The sequence below is a fragment of the Hydra vulgaris genome, chromosome 13 (genome assembly GCF_038396675.1).
Source record: "Hydra vulgaris chromosome 13, alternate assembly HydraT2T_AEP".
NCBI lineage: Eukaryota > Metazoa > Cnidaria > Hydrozoa > Anthoathecata > Hydridae > Hydra > Hydra vulgaris.
Window position 1 is genome coordinate 27435211 of NC_088932.1, and position 20310 is coordinate 27455520.

The following is a 20310-nucleotide window of genomic DNA, read 5'->3' on the forward strand; positions in this document are numbered from 1 at the left end:
ACTGAAATAAAAGATAATCTGATGATAATAAACCAATAATGAAGGATGTTAAGCTTGATGGTGCATTGCAGCGACGGGGCAATACCTCCCATTATGGGTTTTTAAGTACAATTGTGGGTGATTAGATTATTTATTATGAAGCTATGTTAAAATTTTGCATGGGCTGTAGAATATGGAAAATAAAAAGCTTTATCACGATACAATACTTGGAAAGTTTAACATGTCATAAAAATCATAAATAATCTTCTGAGTCAATGGAACTTTTAAAATATTTGCTCTTAAAAATAATAATATCATTTATACTTGTTATCTTGGAGACAGAAGCTCATCGTTTAAAAGAAGTAATAAAATCTGATCCCTATAAAGACTATTGAACTCCTAAAAAGTTACACATGTACAAAAAGAAAGGGTACATGGTAACGAAATTTAATTAAAAGTTACAAAGAAACATAGCTTCAAGACCAAGGAACTCCTAAAAAGTTAGAGTGTGTTGCAAATGTACAAAAAAGAATGGATACATGATTACGAAATTCAATTAAAAGATACAAAGGAACTCCACTTGATGGAAGAAATAAACTGACGGAGAATATGTTTAATATGCAAAACTATTATGGTTTAGATATAGGAAGTAATAAAAATTAATATTAATGCCATTAAAAGACAATATAGGCTGTTCTATTACTCAAATCAAGATTTTTGCCACTTTTTTGGCTCAAGAACTGAAATTAGTTGTTGTCAATATCAATATGACGAATTACATAATACTTCAAAACATGAAGAACATATAAATTTACAAATATAGATTAGGAACCTTTTAAAACCAGTGTTTACGAATCTATCAAATGAAGAGTTATTGTTAAAATGTGTACATGGGCAGACCCAAAATACAAATGAACGTTTTAATGCATTGGTATTTCCTTTTAAAACGTATTTATTTATAAACAAACTTTTGAAATGAATATTAAATCAGCAATTTTATACTATAATGATGGTACCGACCCGGTGGGCATAAGAACGTTTTGCAAACGTTTTTTATTGGTTTTTTAAACTTCAATTTGAAACGATGACCGGTTTTTCTAAAAACGTGTTGTGAAGGTTTTTTAAAGGTCCTTCAAAAACTTTTTTAATGGTTTTTTGAACGTTCATATGAAGCGGTGAACGGACGTTTTTCTAAAAACGTTTTTTATTGGTTTTTATTAAGTCTAAATGAAACATTTTATCGTTTTTAACGTTTTTCCTAAAAACCTTTTCTTACGTATAAGTTATTTAAGTAAATATCTTATGTTATACAGTAAAAAAAACCTTTTTACAAATGAAAACTTACGTTTAACAGCCTAGATCCGGATAAATAACTAAAATTTTAAACATTTTGCGTTTATTTACAATTTAAGCATACAAAACATAATAAAATAATTTTTATGTTATTCTATTAGAGCTTTCTTCAAACGATCGCCTATCAACTCATCAACCAAATCGTATTTTGCTGTATGTGACACTAATGTTCCTAAAAAGAAAATTACCGTATAAATCTTTCATGTATTGCATGTTAAAAAAATGCAACAAAATGTAAACAATAATAAGAAAAAAGAAATGTAAAATTTCACACAGTATATAAAAGGAAAAATATAAACGACATGCACACCACATTATTAAAAATTACTTATTATTACTCTACAATGCAAAAACACACTTTGGCATAATTTTATCCAAATCATATTAGCAGAAGCGGAAAAAGAGCTGAAAAAAACATAAAATAGATTAAGTTTGATTATTACTTTATTTGGGAAATTTTTATACATAAATGTAAACAAGAATATAATAACAAATAAAACTTTACCTTATTTTTTAAAATTATTTCACTTTAATCAAACCTTGTTATATCATTTATTTTATCATAAAAATAATGAATTTTCAAACGCAGTCTTTGCCCCCCATGAGATCCACTGCAGTTAAAGAATTTTTAATTTAAGACTTTAGGCATGGTAGTTCCATAAAAACATTGAAAACCTATAATATATAAAAAAAAATAGAACAGAGTAAAATATTAATGAAACGCTGTTGTGGAAAACTGAAAATTGAATTAAATACCATAACATCTTTTGAAAAATGAAAAGACAACATTTATAAACATACGTGTTCCACTAATAGGTTTAAAACTTGATGGCAGTTCATCAAGTTTTAAACCTATTAGTGGAAGTCTTTTTTAAGTTGTTGAAAAAATGTTTTGTGCATTATTTAACTTGTTAAAAATACATACACATTTTGTTACTCATAATTGAGAATGGTAGTTAAATTTTTTTTGTATATATAAAAAATAATTTTACATACACAAACAAAAACAATAAAAAAAAAAAAAAAATATATATATATATATATATATATATATTTATATACATATATATATATATATATATATATATATATATATATATATATATATATATATATATATATATATATATATTTATTTTGTATATACACAAACATTTATATAATTTTTCAAAAAGTTTGCATTTGCGTGAACTAAATGTAGGTACGCGTAAATCCTGATTTTACGAAACCGTTTTTTCGGTCAAATTCTGTGTTACGTTTTTTCAAGTTTGTTGAAAAGTTGCATGGTATGAACTTGTTTTGCTCTGTTATTTTTTAGAAATATGTATCAACATAGATATTTTTTGAATACTAGAATTATGGAACTTTAATTTTGCATGGATTTTTTGATGCAAAATTTTATTTCTTATGAATTTGATTGTTGTTAAAAATTTGTTGTTGTTTGGACATCAAGTATATATCAAAGAAATGCTGGTTCATTTTTCTAATATATTCTCTCATCTTTAAAAACCTTTTTTCGTACTACCTGCCTAATTTTATTGGAAAAAAAAGCATACTCAGACACCTTAACATTATACTCTAATTAGATAACCTTTTAAGCTTCAATAATGCGATACACTCGCAGTGAGGAGGGGTCGAATGTATGAGTAATAACAATAATGATGTTGGATATAGATTATTTAATTGTACTAAAAGTTGTAATGTAGTTAGCAATTGTAATGTCATTATATTTACCATTATTTAAATATATTATTTTTTATTTAGAAAAATTAAACTTTTTTTTTCTGCTATCATGGGGCCAAAGTTTGTGTTTTATGGTGAATGCAAAAAGTATTTGACTGCTAATTTTGAATTGCCGCAAGTAGGTATTGACTCTAATACAGAGTGTAATACAGTTTGTAGAAATGGACATATTTTTACCTCAGATGTTTCATATACCAATATGAATATTTTATCTCCTTTAACAAATTGAACATCAACATCTGCATGTTATAGCGAATGAGACGTAACAAAACATATATTTAGACAGAAATTAGATCCTATAAAACAAAAACTAAAATGTAGGTTACTTGTCTCGGTTTGCTAACTCTTACAAAGTACGCCGGAACAAGATAGCACTATTAAAAGCTGACTTAAATAGCATGCCAAATCAATTACGTGTTCTAAGACAAAATGTTAAACGAAAAGAAAAAAATAATTAAAGCTTTAAGAGCAGAAACACCAGATCTAAAAAAACACACACAAAAAATTAAATTACAGTGAGCAGATTTGTCATTTTAAAGCTCAAAAAAATGCTTTGAAATTAAATGAAAACGCATAAGTTAAGGCAACTCAAAACTAAGCATAATGCTGCTGTTTTGACAAGTAACAGGGTAATTGCTAGTTTGGACAATGATTTGCTCCAGATTAATGAGGAAAGAAATGTAATTATGCCAGAAGATGAAAAAACATATTCAATACAAATAAGAATAATAATTTATAATATGTTGTTGTGTAATATACCAACAGGTGACATTCCATATCTTATGAGCAAAATAGGGCATTATATAGGTGTTATTTTTAATAATATTCCTCGTTGAAGTACTGCCGACCAAAGAGCTTGTGAACTTGGCAGTATTTCAGATTTGCAAGCAGCAGAGTGGGCTATGCATAATAATAATCCTACTCTTGGGTTTGATGCTACAACACAAGAAAGTGTCCACATTAATAGCATTAACTTAACATCTAAAGATAAATGTCTTATGTTTGCTCTAGATCAGTTACCAGGAGGATCAGCATTTGATTATGAAAGTCATATATGCACTTCAATTGATTATATGGGATTTGTTTATTCAGATTTTTACCAAAGTAGCTTTGATGAATGTCATAACTCGGTTATTAAAAATATATCTAACATAATGTCAGACAGTGTTGCAGTCTTACTATAAGTTTGTGCAACCTAGGGCAAGAATTTAAATGAGCTGAACTGCCATTTGCACCTTCTTGACACAATTGCAGTTTCATGTCGCTCAGCATCTTGTCAGCTCTGTCTCTTGAGTGCGAGAGTTGTTAATTATTTGGAAATAATTTTATAGCAGTTAAAATTGTTTTAGTCATGAACAAAATGAGGTTTATAGACGTCAAAGATAATCCAAAAAGATTTGTAAATTTTTTAGATGAAAACGATCTACTATGAAGTATTATTCCTAGATATCATGGAAATCGGATTTTTATGAAACATTACAGTGAGTTTAAACATTTCCTCGTTGTTGGAATTGTAAAATGTAAAAGTTTGCAAGCAATTCCATGAGGGGAAATTGGCAGTAAAACTGCCATAAAAGAAATGTGCATGCTTGCATAGTATGGAAAACTCTCTACTGAGCTTGAATGAAAATGTTTTATGTTTTGGTAGTCAGTCAAGTTTCTGGTAGTCAGTTAGTGAAAAAAGTTTTGCTAATAATTACAAATTATAAATCTAATCCAGCTGCTCAGTTTTGCAGAAAAACAGATTTTGTTGGGAATACTCTTACCCCTAACATTTTAAAATCAATATATACTCCATTGCTAACCACTAACACTCGTATAAGCTTCATTGATAACCAAATTAAAAAAAATGACTTCTGCTTGTCTTGATGCTGTGCAAGTTGTCTTGAAGCGACAATATAAAAGGTATTTCTCACTTTCTATTACAGAAACACTGAAGGAGGTAAGAGAAAAATAAAATAAATAAAAAAAACTTTTTAAAAATAGCTTTCTATTCAATCGACTAAAAAGTAGAAAATAACTTTTTTCTGTTTCTGGTACTCGTGGAAATCATGTACTTAGTAATCACTTTTGTAAAGCCAATACTGGAAGACATTGAAGGCAATTCATGTTTTATGTAGCTTTATGCTTTATGTAGATTTAAAACCTTTAGCTTTAGCTTTATGTAGATTTAAAACGAAATTGATTTTGAAAGCATCTGACTTAAAAGGCGCCAAACTTTCTATTCCTTTACTTCGATGAGTTTGTTTGTTTACATACGTACATAAATTGCCTTCAATGTCTTTCAGTATTGGCTTTACAAAAGTGATTATTACTAAGTTCATGATTTCCACGAGTAACAGAAAAAAGTTATTTTCTACTTTTTAGTCGATTGAATAGAAAGCTATTTTTAAAAAGTTTTTTTTTTTAATTTTATTTTCTACTTTTTAGTCTTGATAAAATTGAATTATTACACTTATTGATTATGATTAATATTCAATAAAAATTTATTTTGAATACTGTATATAATAATTAACAAAAATATTTGGAGCATTTTTTTTTTTAATAATTTAAATGTTGGTTGGGTCTACTTCTCGGTTGATGTATTTGTTCTTTTTTGGACGCATTTTTATTTGTCTGAAATTAACAAATGGAATATTTGTAAAATTTTTAATTAAATTTATATTGATACTTAGCACTTTTTGATGCCCTCTCGGTTTCCGAAATTTTTTTTTGGAGTTGCAGATCTAACCAACGGGGAGGTGGGGCATCGCAAATCTAAAATACTTATTGAATCAAATGTAACAAATATAGCTATTGTTAGTCGGCAAAAGATTATTTGTAAAATTTCAGGGCTGTACGATCAAAAGAATTGCTTCAAAAAGCGCTGTGAAGTTTTGGCCTCCACAAAAAAAAAATGCGGACTCGTCAGTGAGTGAATATGTGTCAGTCAGTGAGCTATAAAAAAGGAGGAGCTTGGTAGATATATCTTAATGATGTTGTAAATTTGTTTTCAATGAACAATATTTTTTATAATTTTTATTAACCTTATTTCATATAAAAAATTTTAAAAATTAAACTTACCAGCTTCATCCACATCATCACTGCCATGTGGCACTCAGAGTGAAAACCAAGACCTCCTTGGTAAGTTTTTTACTGTGTTTTAATTTTTCAAAGGAGTGATTTCTTGGTTTGGTGCCAAAGCCACCCTGGGCCTAAATCAAAAAGGGCCTTCAACATATTGGCCCAGAATGGAGGTAAAGACCTGCCTCATTTTAAATACAAACCTCCTAGCGGCAGAAGGGATGGCAGAATGTAGTTTATAACAACTTTAAATATACTTATTGATAAGTTTATATAGATTCACTTAGCTGAATCTATATACACTTATTGATATGTGTATGTATAGTGTGTATGTATATATTTATTAAGTTGATACTTGTATATAATCTTTTTGTATATTAATTTTTGTATATAGTTGAGTTTGATTTTTTAATGAAAAATTTGTGTTTTACATAAATACTATTTATTATTACAAAAAAATAATATCTAAGTTTTAACCCACCTACCCAAGGTGTGAGAGGTGTAGAGCTTCCAAATAATACCCTCTTGCATCCTTTTCACGCATTCATCCCTAAAATCTTTCTTTCGTTTTGATACTAAATTGCATGCATTTAGATATGAAGATACAAAGTAACAATCTTGATATTGGGTCAGAGAGTGCGTTCGAAGCCAAAAGGACTTTTCTATCAACCTAAAGTATCCAAATCATATTTGATGGTATCCCGTTAGAATATATTAAAAAATACAAATAAAAATTATAAATTTTAATATTTTCTTTTAATAAATCTACATTTTTCAATATAATAAAGAGTTTTGTAGACGCCCCTCTAATGCCCTTTGTACACCCTTTGTATATATATATATATTGCCCTTTGTTAGACCTATTTTTTGATACCAAGTTGAATGTATTTCGATAAGAATTGACCAAGTTATGACATTTTAAGTTTAAAAAATTTGATCACAGTTTCTTCAAGAAATAAGAATATATCAAAAATTCGGTACTCAAAATGCCATAACTTTTTTTAGAACTGTTCAATTTTGATGATATTTTCACCTTTATAATACTGTATTAAAAACCTTTCCAATGATATATAACAATCTAGTGTTTGATTTAAAAATTTCATGTCACGTACCTACTGAATGTTTGAAAAAAAAAGTGTTTCTTGATTTTTAACACTCAAAGATAAATATATATATATATATATATATATATATATATATATATATATATATATATATATATATATATATATATATATATATATATATATGTAAATTATGTTAGTGTATTTTACAAATAGAGTGCTCAATGTTCTTAAAGAACAGAGCAATAATAAATTAGTAAAAAACACTTATCTAACTTTTATCTTCGACTTGAAGTTTCACCATTGCTGGATCATCAGGAAGAGTTCTCTTCCTGATGATCCAGCAATGGTGAAACTTCAAGTCGAAGATAAAAGTTAGATAAGTGTTTTTTACTAATTTATATATATATATATATATATATATATATATATATATATATATATATATATATATATATATATATATATATATATATATAATTTATATATATATATATATATATATAATTTATATATATAATTTATATATATATATATATATATATATATGTATATAAATATATATATATATATATATATATATATATATATATATATATATATATATATATATATATATATATATATATATATATATATATATATATATATATATATATATATATATATATATATATATATATATATATATATATATATATATATATAGTATTTATGTATAATCTTAGTAAGAGTTATCATAGAAATTATAAATGTATATTTTACTTTGAAAAAGATTCTTTACAGTCGTATAAGTTTGTAGAGAAACTTGAAAATACCATAGTCATAAAATACAATCTGTTATTCAATCTGAAAATATTCCTATTTAAATAAAGTTGCACATGCGCAGTGCGAAGTTTTCAGCATAGAAACTAAGATGGGGGGGGGGGGGGGGGGAGAGGGTATGCATACCCACCCCCCACCAGAATCTGAAAATCCAAAAGTATCTTAGAAATGGAGGATCTTTTTTTTTCAGAAGACGCAAATAAGATAAAAAATACACAAATATTTCAGCATCACCCCCCCCCCCAAACAAAAGTTCCTGAATCCGTAACTGATAATTAAATATATTTATTGCAAGTTAATTGTTTTTTATTCTCAATTTGCCATTTTTTAACGCATACATAATAAATGATGGATATTTTTTATTCTATTAAGATTCCATATGTGATTTTAATTCAAATATCTATTGTTGAAGAACAAACCTGCAAAAGTTCATTGCTATTTTGTGATATTGTGTTTTGAATTTTGTTCATTTTTGAGCTCATTTTTATATATGGCGAGACAAATTAAAAAAAAAATTGTCAGACGATTTTAACATTAGTTCAAATTTTTTTAAAGTTCTTGGGAAAAAGTAATTATTTTTAAAAGAATTAATGTTTTTCTAGCCTTCCACCTTAACTTCGAGGCAACAAAATGGTTTGATTTTTAGTGCACACATGAAAGTCACAAGAAATCAAAGAGGTGACTAATATCTTTCTTAGTGATTGTATTTGTTGATTGCATTTGTTGAGCGGGGGTGCACTTTTCTGTGAAATAATTTTTAAGCACGACGAAGAAGGACATATAACGGCTTCTCTTCTTTTACAGTTTTCTATTATACATACATATCCATTTCTTTTTAGGCGGAAAGAGGTTATCTGAGTGAAATAACAAGTTACTAATTAATTATGATTAAATGCGCATTTCTTTCACAAGGTCGATCACAAGTTCTTAAAATACTTCGTGGAAAAGGTACCAAGAATTTTACTTTAGTATCAAATTTAGGATGATATTAATGAAATATTAGGATGATATTAATGAAAACAGTGGACATAAAGTAATTATTGTCCATATCATTTCTATCAAAGTCTGATTAGGAAGTATATGAACAAGGATTGCTGTCCGTCAATATGAGTGAATTTATTTATTTTAGCAGGGTAATACTCCTCAATCTTTCATACTTTTTAAACTCTTTGTTTTGAACTAAATAAACTATATTTATCATACAGATCATATTTATTATAATAATATATACATGTGTACATTTATATTTATATGAATATAAGTTTACACACATTTATTACATGAATATCAAATTTATTGAAAAATTTAAAAAGATTTTTCCATTTTAATAAAGAAAGTAGAAAGTTTATTTTTAAACGAAAGTCAATAGTTTTTCTTTAAAAACAATTATTTTGAAAAATTATTATTTGCTTTTGGTTGATAATATGGCGCTATTGCAGTTTCACCCCCCTCCTTTTTTTTATTTTATTGCTGATTATAATAGAGAATTTTATGCCAATTATGAATCATATAAAAACATAGGTTTGAAAATTAACAGAAAGTGCTCTAATTTGCTGTTGAAGTTTAAAAATTATACTAAAGAACTCTAATATTCGCCATTTTTTAAAAATGTTTTACATCAAAGTTTACATTTTGAAATCAATTGTTTAGAAAATCTTTTTTTAATTACACAACCCGGTTTTTACTGTTGTCAAAATTAAATTATAATTAAATTAAGTTAAATGTTTTAATGAATATATTTTGTATATTTTTAATTGATTTTTTAAAAATTAATTTAAGATTTTGCTTTTTAAATGCACATACATCGACTGACAAATAGGGATTGGCGTGAATAAACATACATGATTTGGGACAGGGTTCAATCAGAAATCAAATCAGAAAATGATGCGCTCAGCATTTTTTAACAGTTTTGCTTTGCATTTTTGTGTTACATTGTTGTGTTATTTGAGTTACATTGCTTTACATTGATGATAGAAACCAGGCTTTTTTAAATTTATCTTTGAAAAGGATTTTAATTATAACCGAGTATAAAAAAAATGGCAAATATTAGTGTTTTTTAGTGTAATTTTTTAAACTTTCAACAGCAAATTATAACACTTTCTGTTAATTTTCAGACCTATATTTTTATACAATTCTTAATCAGCATAAAATTCTCTATCATAATTGATTTTTTTAAATTGATTAAATACTAGAATAAATATCATTAGAAAATATATCATTAGAAAGCCTACAAGTTATATATATCATTAGAAAGAAATCGTCCATGCAAGGCAAAAATTTTTTGAAAAAACAGAAGTGGGTGATAATAAGCTCTTCTACGCGGCAATTTTCATTAAATTTAATGGGCTATTTTGATTTTTTTGTTAAAGTTTACTTTACGTAATTTATGAACAATCCCAAAGCCCTCAATTACAGTATTTTAATGGTGAAAAGTATGAAAATCTAACAATTCTATAAAAAGTTATGACATTTTTAGTAGCAAATTTTCGATATGGATTTCTTGATAAAACTGTGGTCAAAGTTTTTTTTTTCCCTATAAAATGTTTATAACTTTGCCAATTCTTATTCAAATATCTATATCTTGGTATCAAAGGATAGATAAAAAATGGATTAGCACCCGCTCCGATCGGGAGGGGGTGCTAATCCACCACCTACACCTCACAAAAACATACTTTTTTTTTAATAAAAAAATTTTTTTTTTAAATGAAATTGGTAATAATTATATACAACAAGTTGTTATTTTTTTATTCCACATCACTAGCCAATATTACAGGTCTATCTTGAAGTTGGGTGTTTAGTATTAGTATTAGTTTTAGTATTATTTTTTAAATAAAGCTTGAGCTGCTGGCTGTTTGACCAGACTGCTTGGTAGTGTTCATGAAAATAAAGATTTGTAAGAGTTAATAAAAAAAAAATAGTAATAATTAAGTTATTGAAATAATCTCACAAGGTATTTTCTGTGAATTGTTGCAAAAAAGGACCATTTGAGTCATTCCATGCCAACAAGACCATGGCCCAACATGGACCCCCTCAGATTTTAATGAAACTTAGTTGGTTTGTTAATACCAATGAGAAAAGCAATTAATGAAAATTTCAGCATAAAATCTTTTGTGGTTCATGAGATATGGTCATTTGAAATTTCTGATTTTTCCAAAAATAAAAACTGCAGTAGGAAAAACATGTTTTGTTCAAAAACAAAATTTCAGAAAGCCTTCTAGTTTTTTTTATTGTATACAACTCTAGACTTACTTTAATAAAACTTTAACATTGAATTCTTGAATGTCTCATTTTTTCCATAATGGCTACCTAAAAAACCGAAAAAATTGTTTGCAAGTATAAAAAGTTGATTTTTGATGAGTACAAAACCTGCAGTTTAAGAAGTGAAAAGAAATATTTTTTTAGTTTTTATATATGGTAGGCTTCTAAATTTTTAGAAGTTTACTGATAAGATACATCAGCTTTATATAATTAACAGATTTGTGCATTATCAAAAAAGTGAAAACAAAAATTTTCTTATAATTTAGAAAAAATTTTGATTGAAGAAGTTATTTTAATTAAAAGTAATTACCTTTTTTTTTCTCAATTTTGCATCCTCCTTTTCTATTTTTTACAAAAAAACTGAATTCCTTGAAATCATGTTTAACTTATAACACTGCATCAAAACTATTCATATAGCATGTTTAACTTTTTTGCTTTAAGGCAAATGAAGCATGGTATATATTTTTTTTAATATATGGTACTTGGAAATTTAGATATTTTTAGTCACAAAAAAATGCGCTGGTAAAGTAATTAAATTGAGTTTTTTTTCTTTGCAACAAGTGATATTTTTTGTTTGTTAATAACTTGTTAATTCATTTATACATATGTCGAGAATAGAAATGTAATATTAAATTTAATTATTTAGTATTGAAACAAAATAGACATTTAGAACCAGATGCACATTTAGAAAATAACATTTCTAGATTTGGTTTTCTTAGTTAGTAAAATAAACTTGTTTTGCTGTAATTTATTTTATTGTGGCAGTTTAAAAAGGTTTATGTCCTCAATTAAAAAAAAATTGAAAAAGATAATTTTATGATGTCAAAATCACGATGAGCTAATGTGCTAAGTCGCTTTTTATTTAAAACAAAACCTGTGTGTATATATATGTATATATATATATATATATATATATATTTTATATATATATATATATATATAAATATATGTGTGTGTGTGTATATATATATGTATATATATTTATATAAGTATGTGTATATATATATATTTATATATATATATATTTATATATATATATATATTTTTATATATATGTATATATATATTTATATATATTTATATATATATATATATATATATATATATATATATATATATATATATATATATATTTATATATATATATATTGGGGCAGCAATTTTTTATTTTTATTTTTCTAACAAAGCTGCTTTAAATGTGTGTATTATGTATTTAGTCATTGTTTGTATATTGTTATAGGAGTTCCAGCAGTAGTTACCTGTAGACAAAGTAGTAGTCACCATGAATCTGATGAAGCTTTTGATGCTAGATGGGAGACATATTTTCAAAGGTATATATCTTTTTATTTGAAAGCAACTGTTAATATATGTAATCCACCATTTTGTTAAACCTAATTTTAATCAAAAATATGTTGTTTTCTTATATTGTTAGGCCATCTTTAGATGGGTGGGAGTTGCGACGAGGTATGAACAACTTGTATGGTTATGACCTTGTACCAGAGCCAAAAATTATTATAGCTGCTTTGAAAGCTTGTCGCAGGTAAACATTTGCTTAAAAATTTTGGTGTTGTTGTTACAGCACTTGTTATATTGTGCAAGTTCAAAGTTTTTTTATCGTAATTAAGTGTTGTATGAAAAATTTATATCTTCAGGTTAGATGATTTTGCTATGTCTGTTCGCATATTGGAAATGGTTAGAGAAAAAGCTGCTGGGGACAAGGAAATTATTAGTTTTATTAATAATCAACTGAAAGGAACTTTGGATGAGTTGGGTATCAGCACTCCTGAGGAGCTGAGTTTAAATTAGGTAAATTATACTATTTAGTTCATTGCTAAATAAATCTTTATACTACTTAGTTCATATAGTTTCATTGTATTTCAGAAGATGGTTGACCACATTCAATTTTTTTTTATTTTTACTAAACCAAGTTAACAATTTTATTGGTGCTTAAGTTTATATTATAATTTTCTTTAATTATGACAGAAAAACTATTCTCTTGTTTGTTAAAGGCATCCCAAATTTCTGAGATACGTTGTGTTCATATTAAAGGGGATGATTAAAAAAAAAATGTTTGAGCTAATTTTTTTTGATTAAAACAATAGAATAAATTAACTACCAAGAAAAACTAACTTTTTTATTTTAGTCGAAGCTTGCCTTCACCGTTTTATTGTAGGTCTAAAAGTCAACATAATATATGCCACAATCTACAGACTTTATAACTTATTTAAGCGCGTTTTATTCTGAAGAGTTTTAGTGCATGACATCATTGACTTTTTTGTTTGTTTACATAATCAACCTCCAGCGCAAAATAAAAAATTTAATGATATCATGTACTGAAACTCTTAATAAAGCACGCTTAAATAAATTATCAAGCCTGTAGATTGCAGAGTATAGTATGCTGACTTATAGACATACAATAACACGAAGAAGGCAAGTTTCTACTAAAATAAAAAAGTTAGTTTTTCTTGGTATTCATTTATTCTTTTGTTTAAGTCTAAAACATGTCTTAGAGGTTTGGGATTTTTCAATTGTTTAACTTCATTAAAGTTTTAAAACATTCATATTTTAATGAAATAATATTTTTATTATTTTGTAATATATTTTTATAATTAAAAGTTAATTGTAAGACTTTAATAATTAAAGTATATTCATTTAATTATTTATGCAATGAATAGATAAAATTAATAAAATAATAAAAATTTCTCACAAATTGCATCGGAAAATATACATGTAAAAGAGAACCTTAATGAATGGGACGATTGTTGAATGGGATAAAATCAAATTTGCATAGAAGCAACGATTAAATATTCAATCTTTTGTGGTAAGAAGTGTTAGATACAATCATTCAACAGACCAAATCTTTATTCCTATTATGGTCTAAGCCTAACAATATTGATGGTATTGCGTTTTTAAAAAACAAAAAGTAATTTTAAAAAAGAATTTTGTTTTTCTGATTTTCAGCAATTTCGCGAGTTTTAGAAAATTAAACTCCATTTTTAAATACCCAGGGTTCTCTAGTTTTAAAAATTTTAAAGCATTCATGTTTCAGTGCTGTTTTTAGTCTAGCCCTTCGTTTATAGGGGAAACTTATTGAACACACTACATACATACACAAACAGTGTTTCACAGGAAGATGTGCGATTGCACATCTTTATATGACCATGAATGTACAATTTCTGCTATGCTGACGTGGCCATGGCTTTTAAGTAGTTTGGTCATTTTTGCGCATTTTAAAAAAGGTGCCTAAAATTGAAAGTAAACTAAATAAAAATGAAAACTAAAACCATAAACTAATAAAGAAAGTAAATCTTAACCTAAGGAAAATAAACAAAATTAAAAAGTAAGCTATAAACCAAATTTTTATCTTTTAAATTTATAAAATATTATTCATTTATCTTTTAAATTTAAAAGCATTTTGCCTAATAGACTTGCATTAAGATAAGTTAATTTTTCCAAACTGATTTATATACAAAATTTTTGCTAATTTTGTTGCATTAAGTTATAGCAGGAATGAGTATGCTGATTTGGAGTTTATAGCACACCATTTTATGTAAAAATTTAATGCTGTTTGATATAAACCCCTTATTCAATTTAAGATTTATCTCTTCTTTTTTTTTTTTTTTAATGTTTTTTGTTTTCTTATTTTTAGGATGCCTGTTAATTCCATCAACAAAATTTGATACAAGTGAGGGATCAAAACAGATGAAGTCCAAAAAATTTAAACAAAAATAAAACGTCTACAACATGCATTTTGACATATATAATTCTCAAAAAAATTTGAGAATTATATACGTCAATAAAAAGAAAGAACAAATTTTAAATTATGTTTTCAAAATTGTTTTACAAAGCTTGTACATTTTTTCTTAATACGGCAAGAAAGCAAATCATTTTTTTATCAATTTTTACAATATATTTATGAGCGAGTTTAAATTAATAAAATGTTATTAATAGTAAAAAAGGAATCCAAAATAAATGGTTACATTCTCTATCATCAATAAATTAATCGTATTTTTTGCTATAATCTTCTACTTGTTTATTAGAATTCAATTTATCATAATCAAATGATATTAATAATTAGCATTATTCAAAGCTAACTTGTCTAAAAATTTGACAGAAATTATGAAAATTTAATAAAGCTCCTTATATTATAGCAAGTATTTTGCTATTAGCTGAGTTATATTTCTGTTTATTGTCATCTAATTGGGCAGTTCAGGGACAACAACACCGATTTCCAAGTGGAGAGCACAGTCCCTTAATTCAGAAAAAATTGTCAATTTATAAAAAAAAAAAATGTATACAAAAAAAAGTAAGGGACCATGTGTCTCCTGGTCCTTGATGTTGTCTGCCCTGCAGCTGAAAGACCTTTCAGCACACTGACCACTATTCTTTCAGATTAAATGAAGATAAAATCAAATAAAGCATAGTACCATGCAAGCCCTGTTCTAGATATTTGGCAGCCCTAGGCATAGTTTATTATATAATTATAAATTATTCATGTGCTTTTAAACCCATGTTTCTCATTCACTCACATTTTATAGAAAATGATATTTTTTTCATATTTAAGTTATTTAACACTTTAAATCATACAACTTTGAATTGAATAAAAAACTGTTCTTTCTTTATAATGGCCTATATATTTCTGTTGTAGATGTTTTACTTACTTTTAAATTTTTTAAACATATAATCTGTTTTGCTCCCTTACTTGTATCAGTATCACCTGTAACAGGCATCTTGAAAATAAGAAAACAAAAACAGTAAAAAAGAAAGTAAGATAAATCATAAATTTTAGTAAGGACATATTAAATAGCATTGAATTTTTACATAAAATGGTGTGCTATAAACCCCACACCAGACTTTTTTAAACAAACTGTTGCGAACAAAGCAAAAAAAAGGTATTTTGGCAAATTAGTCAAGGTCACTCATTTTCTATATTATTAAAAATATTTTTTTTAATGAAATATTGCTGAGTGTTTATGTCTTCGTATATGCTACAGTTAAACCAAGTTTACAAACTTGACAGTTAGCTTACAAGTTGGATTGAATTTCAAAAATATACCTGATTCATCATAGTACCTAAATAAAATGGTAAGTAAGCAATAGTTGGAGAGTTTTTTGACTCGTCATCTAAAATTATCACTAAGAAAACAAGAAAAAGTCAGCCTTGCTCGAGCCTGTTTGAGAATGTTCATTGTTAAAAGTTCAATTAAAATATAAAACCTGAATTTTTAATGCACATGGTTATTAACAGGTACAGATCATCCTAAGATTATTTCAACTAGTGGAACTAAGCAAGTTTGTCAAGTTGTTTCGCCAGAAAAAGGGTTGTTGATGACAACCCTTAGCATGTTAACAAATACCCATAGCATTAGCAAATGTTAGCATTTTAAATGCTATGGGTAATACAGTTTCACCTCTATTTAAATTTCTGAGAGTAAACAACATGGATTTTATGATCAGTGGAGGACCTACAGCTTAGGGTTGTGTAACAAAAGTGGTTCAATGACAGGTGGCAAATTTTTAGTTGCAATAAAGCACTTTGTATCCAATACTAAGCTATCTATTATCCAGTGCTATTATTAATGGACAACCGTGAAAGCCTAATTTAATTTGAAATAATAACATTAGCACAAGAATTCATTGGTTTTATTAAAACTTTCGCCATACTGCAGTCATAAATTGCAGCCATTATATATTTCAATGTGTGGGTCTTTTAAGTCTTATTTTAGATTGGCTCAGAATAAATAGTTGCTTTCCAATCCAGGAAGGATTATGAACATTTAAAATTTGCCTCAGCTAGTGTGCGCATTATATAATATTTTGTTCACAATAAAAAATGTTTGCAGTGATTTTCTAAAATATGGAATCTATCAACTCAAAAGAAAAATATTCAGGAAAAGTGATTTATATCATCTAGTGTTTGTTACAGATCTCTTCCATTTAGTAATCATAAATTCAACAACCAGAAAATCAACATTTATATATAAAAAAAAAAAATCAAGCAGCTTCTTCAGAATCATTGATAAAAATAGGTTGTTCTGAAACCATTCATCCATACCCTGAAAACACCTCTCAGAAAAGATTCTAAAAAAAGAAGACCAGAGAAAAATCAGCAAATAAGAGAAAAAAATGTTAAAATTGATAAAAATAACACAAAAAAATAAAGAATTGACTTGAGTGAAAGAAACAAAAAACTGCAAATGGAAAATGTCAATTTTTTTATTGTGTTTATTTTGTTAAAAATGCATTAAAAAGTATAGATAGGTATATTTAATAATGATTAATCTAAACTAGATACTTAATAAGCTAATAATTAACTTTTATTATTTTTTAAATAATTTTATTAATAGAAATTTTATTCATAGAAATTTTATTAATAGAAGTTTTATTCATAGAAATTTTATTCATAGAAATTTTATTCATAGAAATTTTATTCATAGAAATTTTATTCATAGAAATTTTATTCATAGAAATTTTATTCATAGAAATTTTATTCATAGAAATTTTATTCATAGAAATTTTATTCATAGAAATTTTATTCATAGAAATTTTATTTATAGAAATTTTATTCATAGAAATTTTATTCATAGAAATTTTATTCATAGAAATTTTATTCATAGAAATTTTATTCATAGAAATTTTATTCATAGAAATTTTATTCATAGAAATTTTATTGAAATCTAAGCTTTTACACTACGCTATTTTGTTTTATTTAAAAAAATCGTAAATTCTGTTTTAAATGAAATTTATTGTGAGTAATTTTTGTTTTAAACCCCTTAAAATAAAAAGTTCTTATAGCGCTCCTAATGTACACAATAGGAGTAATATAAGAATAAGGACACAAGTATACCATATGCATAGCCTTTTTGGCATCCCTAGTGATTGAAACAACCTTTACTGCTTGACTGGCTTGAACTACTACTGAACTACTACTGACCTCTTTTCATTTTTCAATCTTTTATATTTGTCCCATTCAATTATTTTTTGTCCCATTCAATGAGTAGTTCTAAATAAATTGAACAAATGCCGTGGTCCAATAAATCGCTTTTTTACCAACAGACATGCAGAACCGATTTTTATGTACTTCGTAGTGTGAGAGTTTATGGTTATCAAACTATTTTCAATGTAATTAAACAACTTTATCAGCTTAAAAGAGCATTTCAAAAAAACTTCATTCATTCAAAAAACTCATTCATTTAAGGTTCTTCCCTATGATATAAGTGCACTTTTTAAGATGTAATTAAAAACATAGATTGTATTTAAAAAATTGTAAATTTTATGTATTTGTGAAACAACTTATTAACAACTTAACTTGTTTTTCACGATGTGAGTTTTAGGTTATTTAAATGTCTACATGGACATTTTGTATAGTTTTCTAATTTTAAATCTCAAATCTTTAAATTTAAAATCTCAAATTTTGTAAAAATTGAAAATAACTATTTGTTGTTTTGAATTTAGATTAACTAAATAAGAAAGTGATCAAGAGCTTTATAATAATTAAAGAGCAAAACAACAACTCGATGATGCTTAAAAAGTTTGTAAAACTTTATTATAAATTTATATCTCGATAAATAAATAATATCGTCATTTATTGCTTCTTTTTTTTTTGAGAAAAGTTCGTGAACTTGTCGTATCTTGAAAAAATGTTGAGTTAATATTTACTATAATGATAATTTTGATTTCAACAATTTTTTACCTTGAAAACAATCGAAATTATGGTTCTAACAGGTTTTTCAAGAACAAGGCCGGTCTATTTAAGTTGAATTTTAATCGATTCAAAAAGATTCCTTGTCTTTTTTTTAGGGTTCTAGCAAAACTAGGGATAAAAATTTCCCTATTCCTGAGACTTTCTTTCAAGACTTGAGTCTCAATCGCCGCAACCTTGCTAAGCCACATTTGACGTTATAAATCAGAGTTGACAATACCGCCCGGCGGCAAAGTAACTTTCTCCCAAAAGGCCGACTTTTTAGAGAGGCGGAAGCTGTTAGCGGCGGCCTCCCATTCAATTATTAGCGGCAAAATGTTCTTTCTTCCGCCTCCAGAAGATCGCAAAGATCTTGTCGTCAGAACGTTAAATAAGCATTTAACAAAATTGCAGGGTAAATAATTTGTCTGAAAGATCAAAAGGATCTTCTCATCAGAATTTTATATTAGAGTAAACTAACATATATATTAAAAAGTAAAAGGTATAACACTAAATAAAATAAGAAGGAATAAACTTCTTTAAACGTTAACATGTATATAAACAATAAAAAAAGTTGACCAAAATGTATTTTTAACTTTTACTACTAATAATAGCTCAATATATAAAGGTACTTCAAAATTAAAATTCGGCAAAACATTTTTATTCCAAAGGTGTGGCGCTCGATAGGTAATACAAAATCGATTAAGGTTTGTTTGACAAAAAGGTTTATTTGAAAAGTTATTTTTTCCCAAAATATATTTACTGATTGGTTTAAAAGAGAAAAGATCTTTGAAGACAGCTTAGGATAAGTTATTTATCCGCATATATACAAAACATAATAAATTAAATGCATTTAACTCGTATATATTCAGAACTCTCATTTCAATAAAATAATGCTTCGAATGAGATAAGCGATTTGCGTAACTGATTATACGGGTTGCGCGTTTTTGACGGAGATTAAGACGTTGCAACATACTTTTTACTGAACTTCTTCAAGCAAAATTGGCATAATTTAAATAACTATGTATAAATGAGTAATCAATATGGTGATTCCATATTTAATTCAATATGGTGATTCCATATCTTAATATGGAATCACCATATTGAATTAATTATGGAATCACTATATTGATTATATAAGTAATTTAAAAAATTTCTAAAAACATAAGGATCCAAAATAAATTGCGATTCTATCTGAATAAGAAAGTCTTAATCCAACTTTCAACTTTTGTTTTGAATAATAAATTACCATATTGAATCACCGTAATACTATGGTATTATGGTAATTCAGTATGGTGATTCCATATATAACCAATATGGTGATTTTTTTATTTTTTAAATAAG

The 20310-nt window shown here is 26.3% G+C and overlaps 1 protein-coding gene and 1 long non-coding RNA gene across 8 annotated transcripts; one reads left to right on the top strand and one right to left on the bottom strand.

Moving 5' to 3' along the window:
• Positions 1-1358: 1358 nt before the first annotated feature.
• LOC136089344 (uncharacterized) lies at positions 1359-8064 on the bottom strand. Of its 7 annotated transcripts, none has more exons than XR_010642966.1 (5): positions 7968-8064; positions 6624-6808; positions 1838-2007; positions 1691-1737; positions 1359-1504 (listed from the first exon to the last, which is right to left on the bottom strand). It is a non-coding gene; the product is annotated as an uncharacterized LOC136089344 (long non-coding RNA). The 7 variants fall into 7 exon arrangements; XR_010642970.1 differs by having other exon boundaries at positions 1671-1737; XR_010642971.1 differs by having other exon boundaries at positions 1661-1737.
• Positions 8065-8816: 752 nt separating this feature from the next.
• Positions 8817-18873, top strand: LOC136090376 (cytochrome c oxidase subunit 5A, mitochondrial-like). Its single transcript, XM_065816971.1, has 5 exons — positions 8817-8975; positions 12526-12616; positions 12718-12825; positions 12938-13091; positions 18741-18873. Exons 1-4 carry the CDS (start codon positions 8912-8914, stop codon positions 13089-13091), a joined length of 417 nt encoding a protein of 138 aa, XP_065673043.1. The 5' UTR covers positions 8817-8911; the 3' UTR covers positions 18741-18873.
• Positions 18874-20310: the final 1437 nt, after the last annotated feature.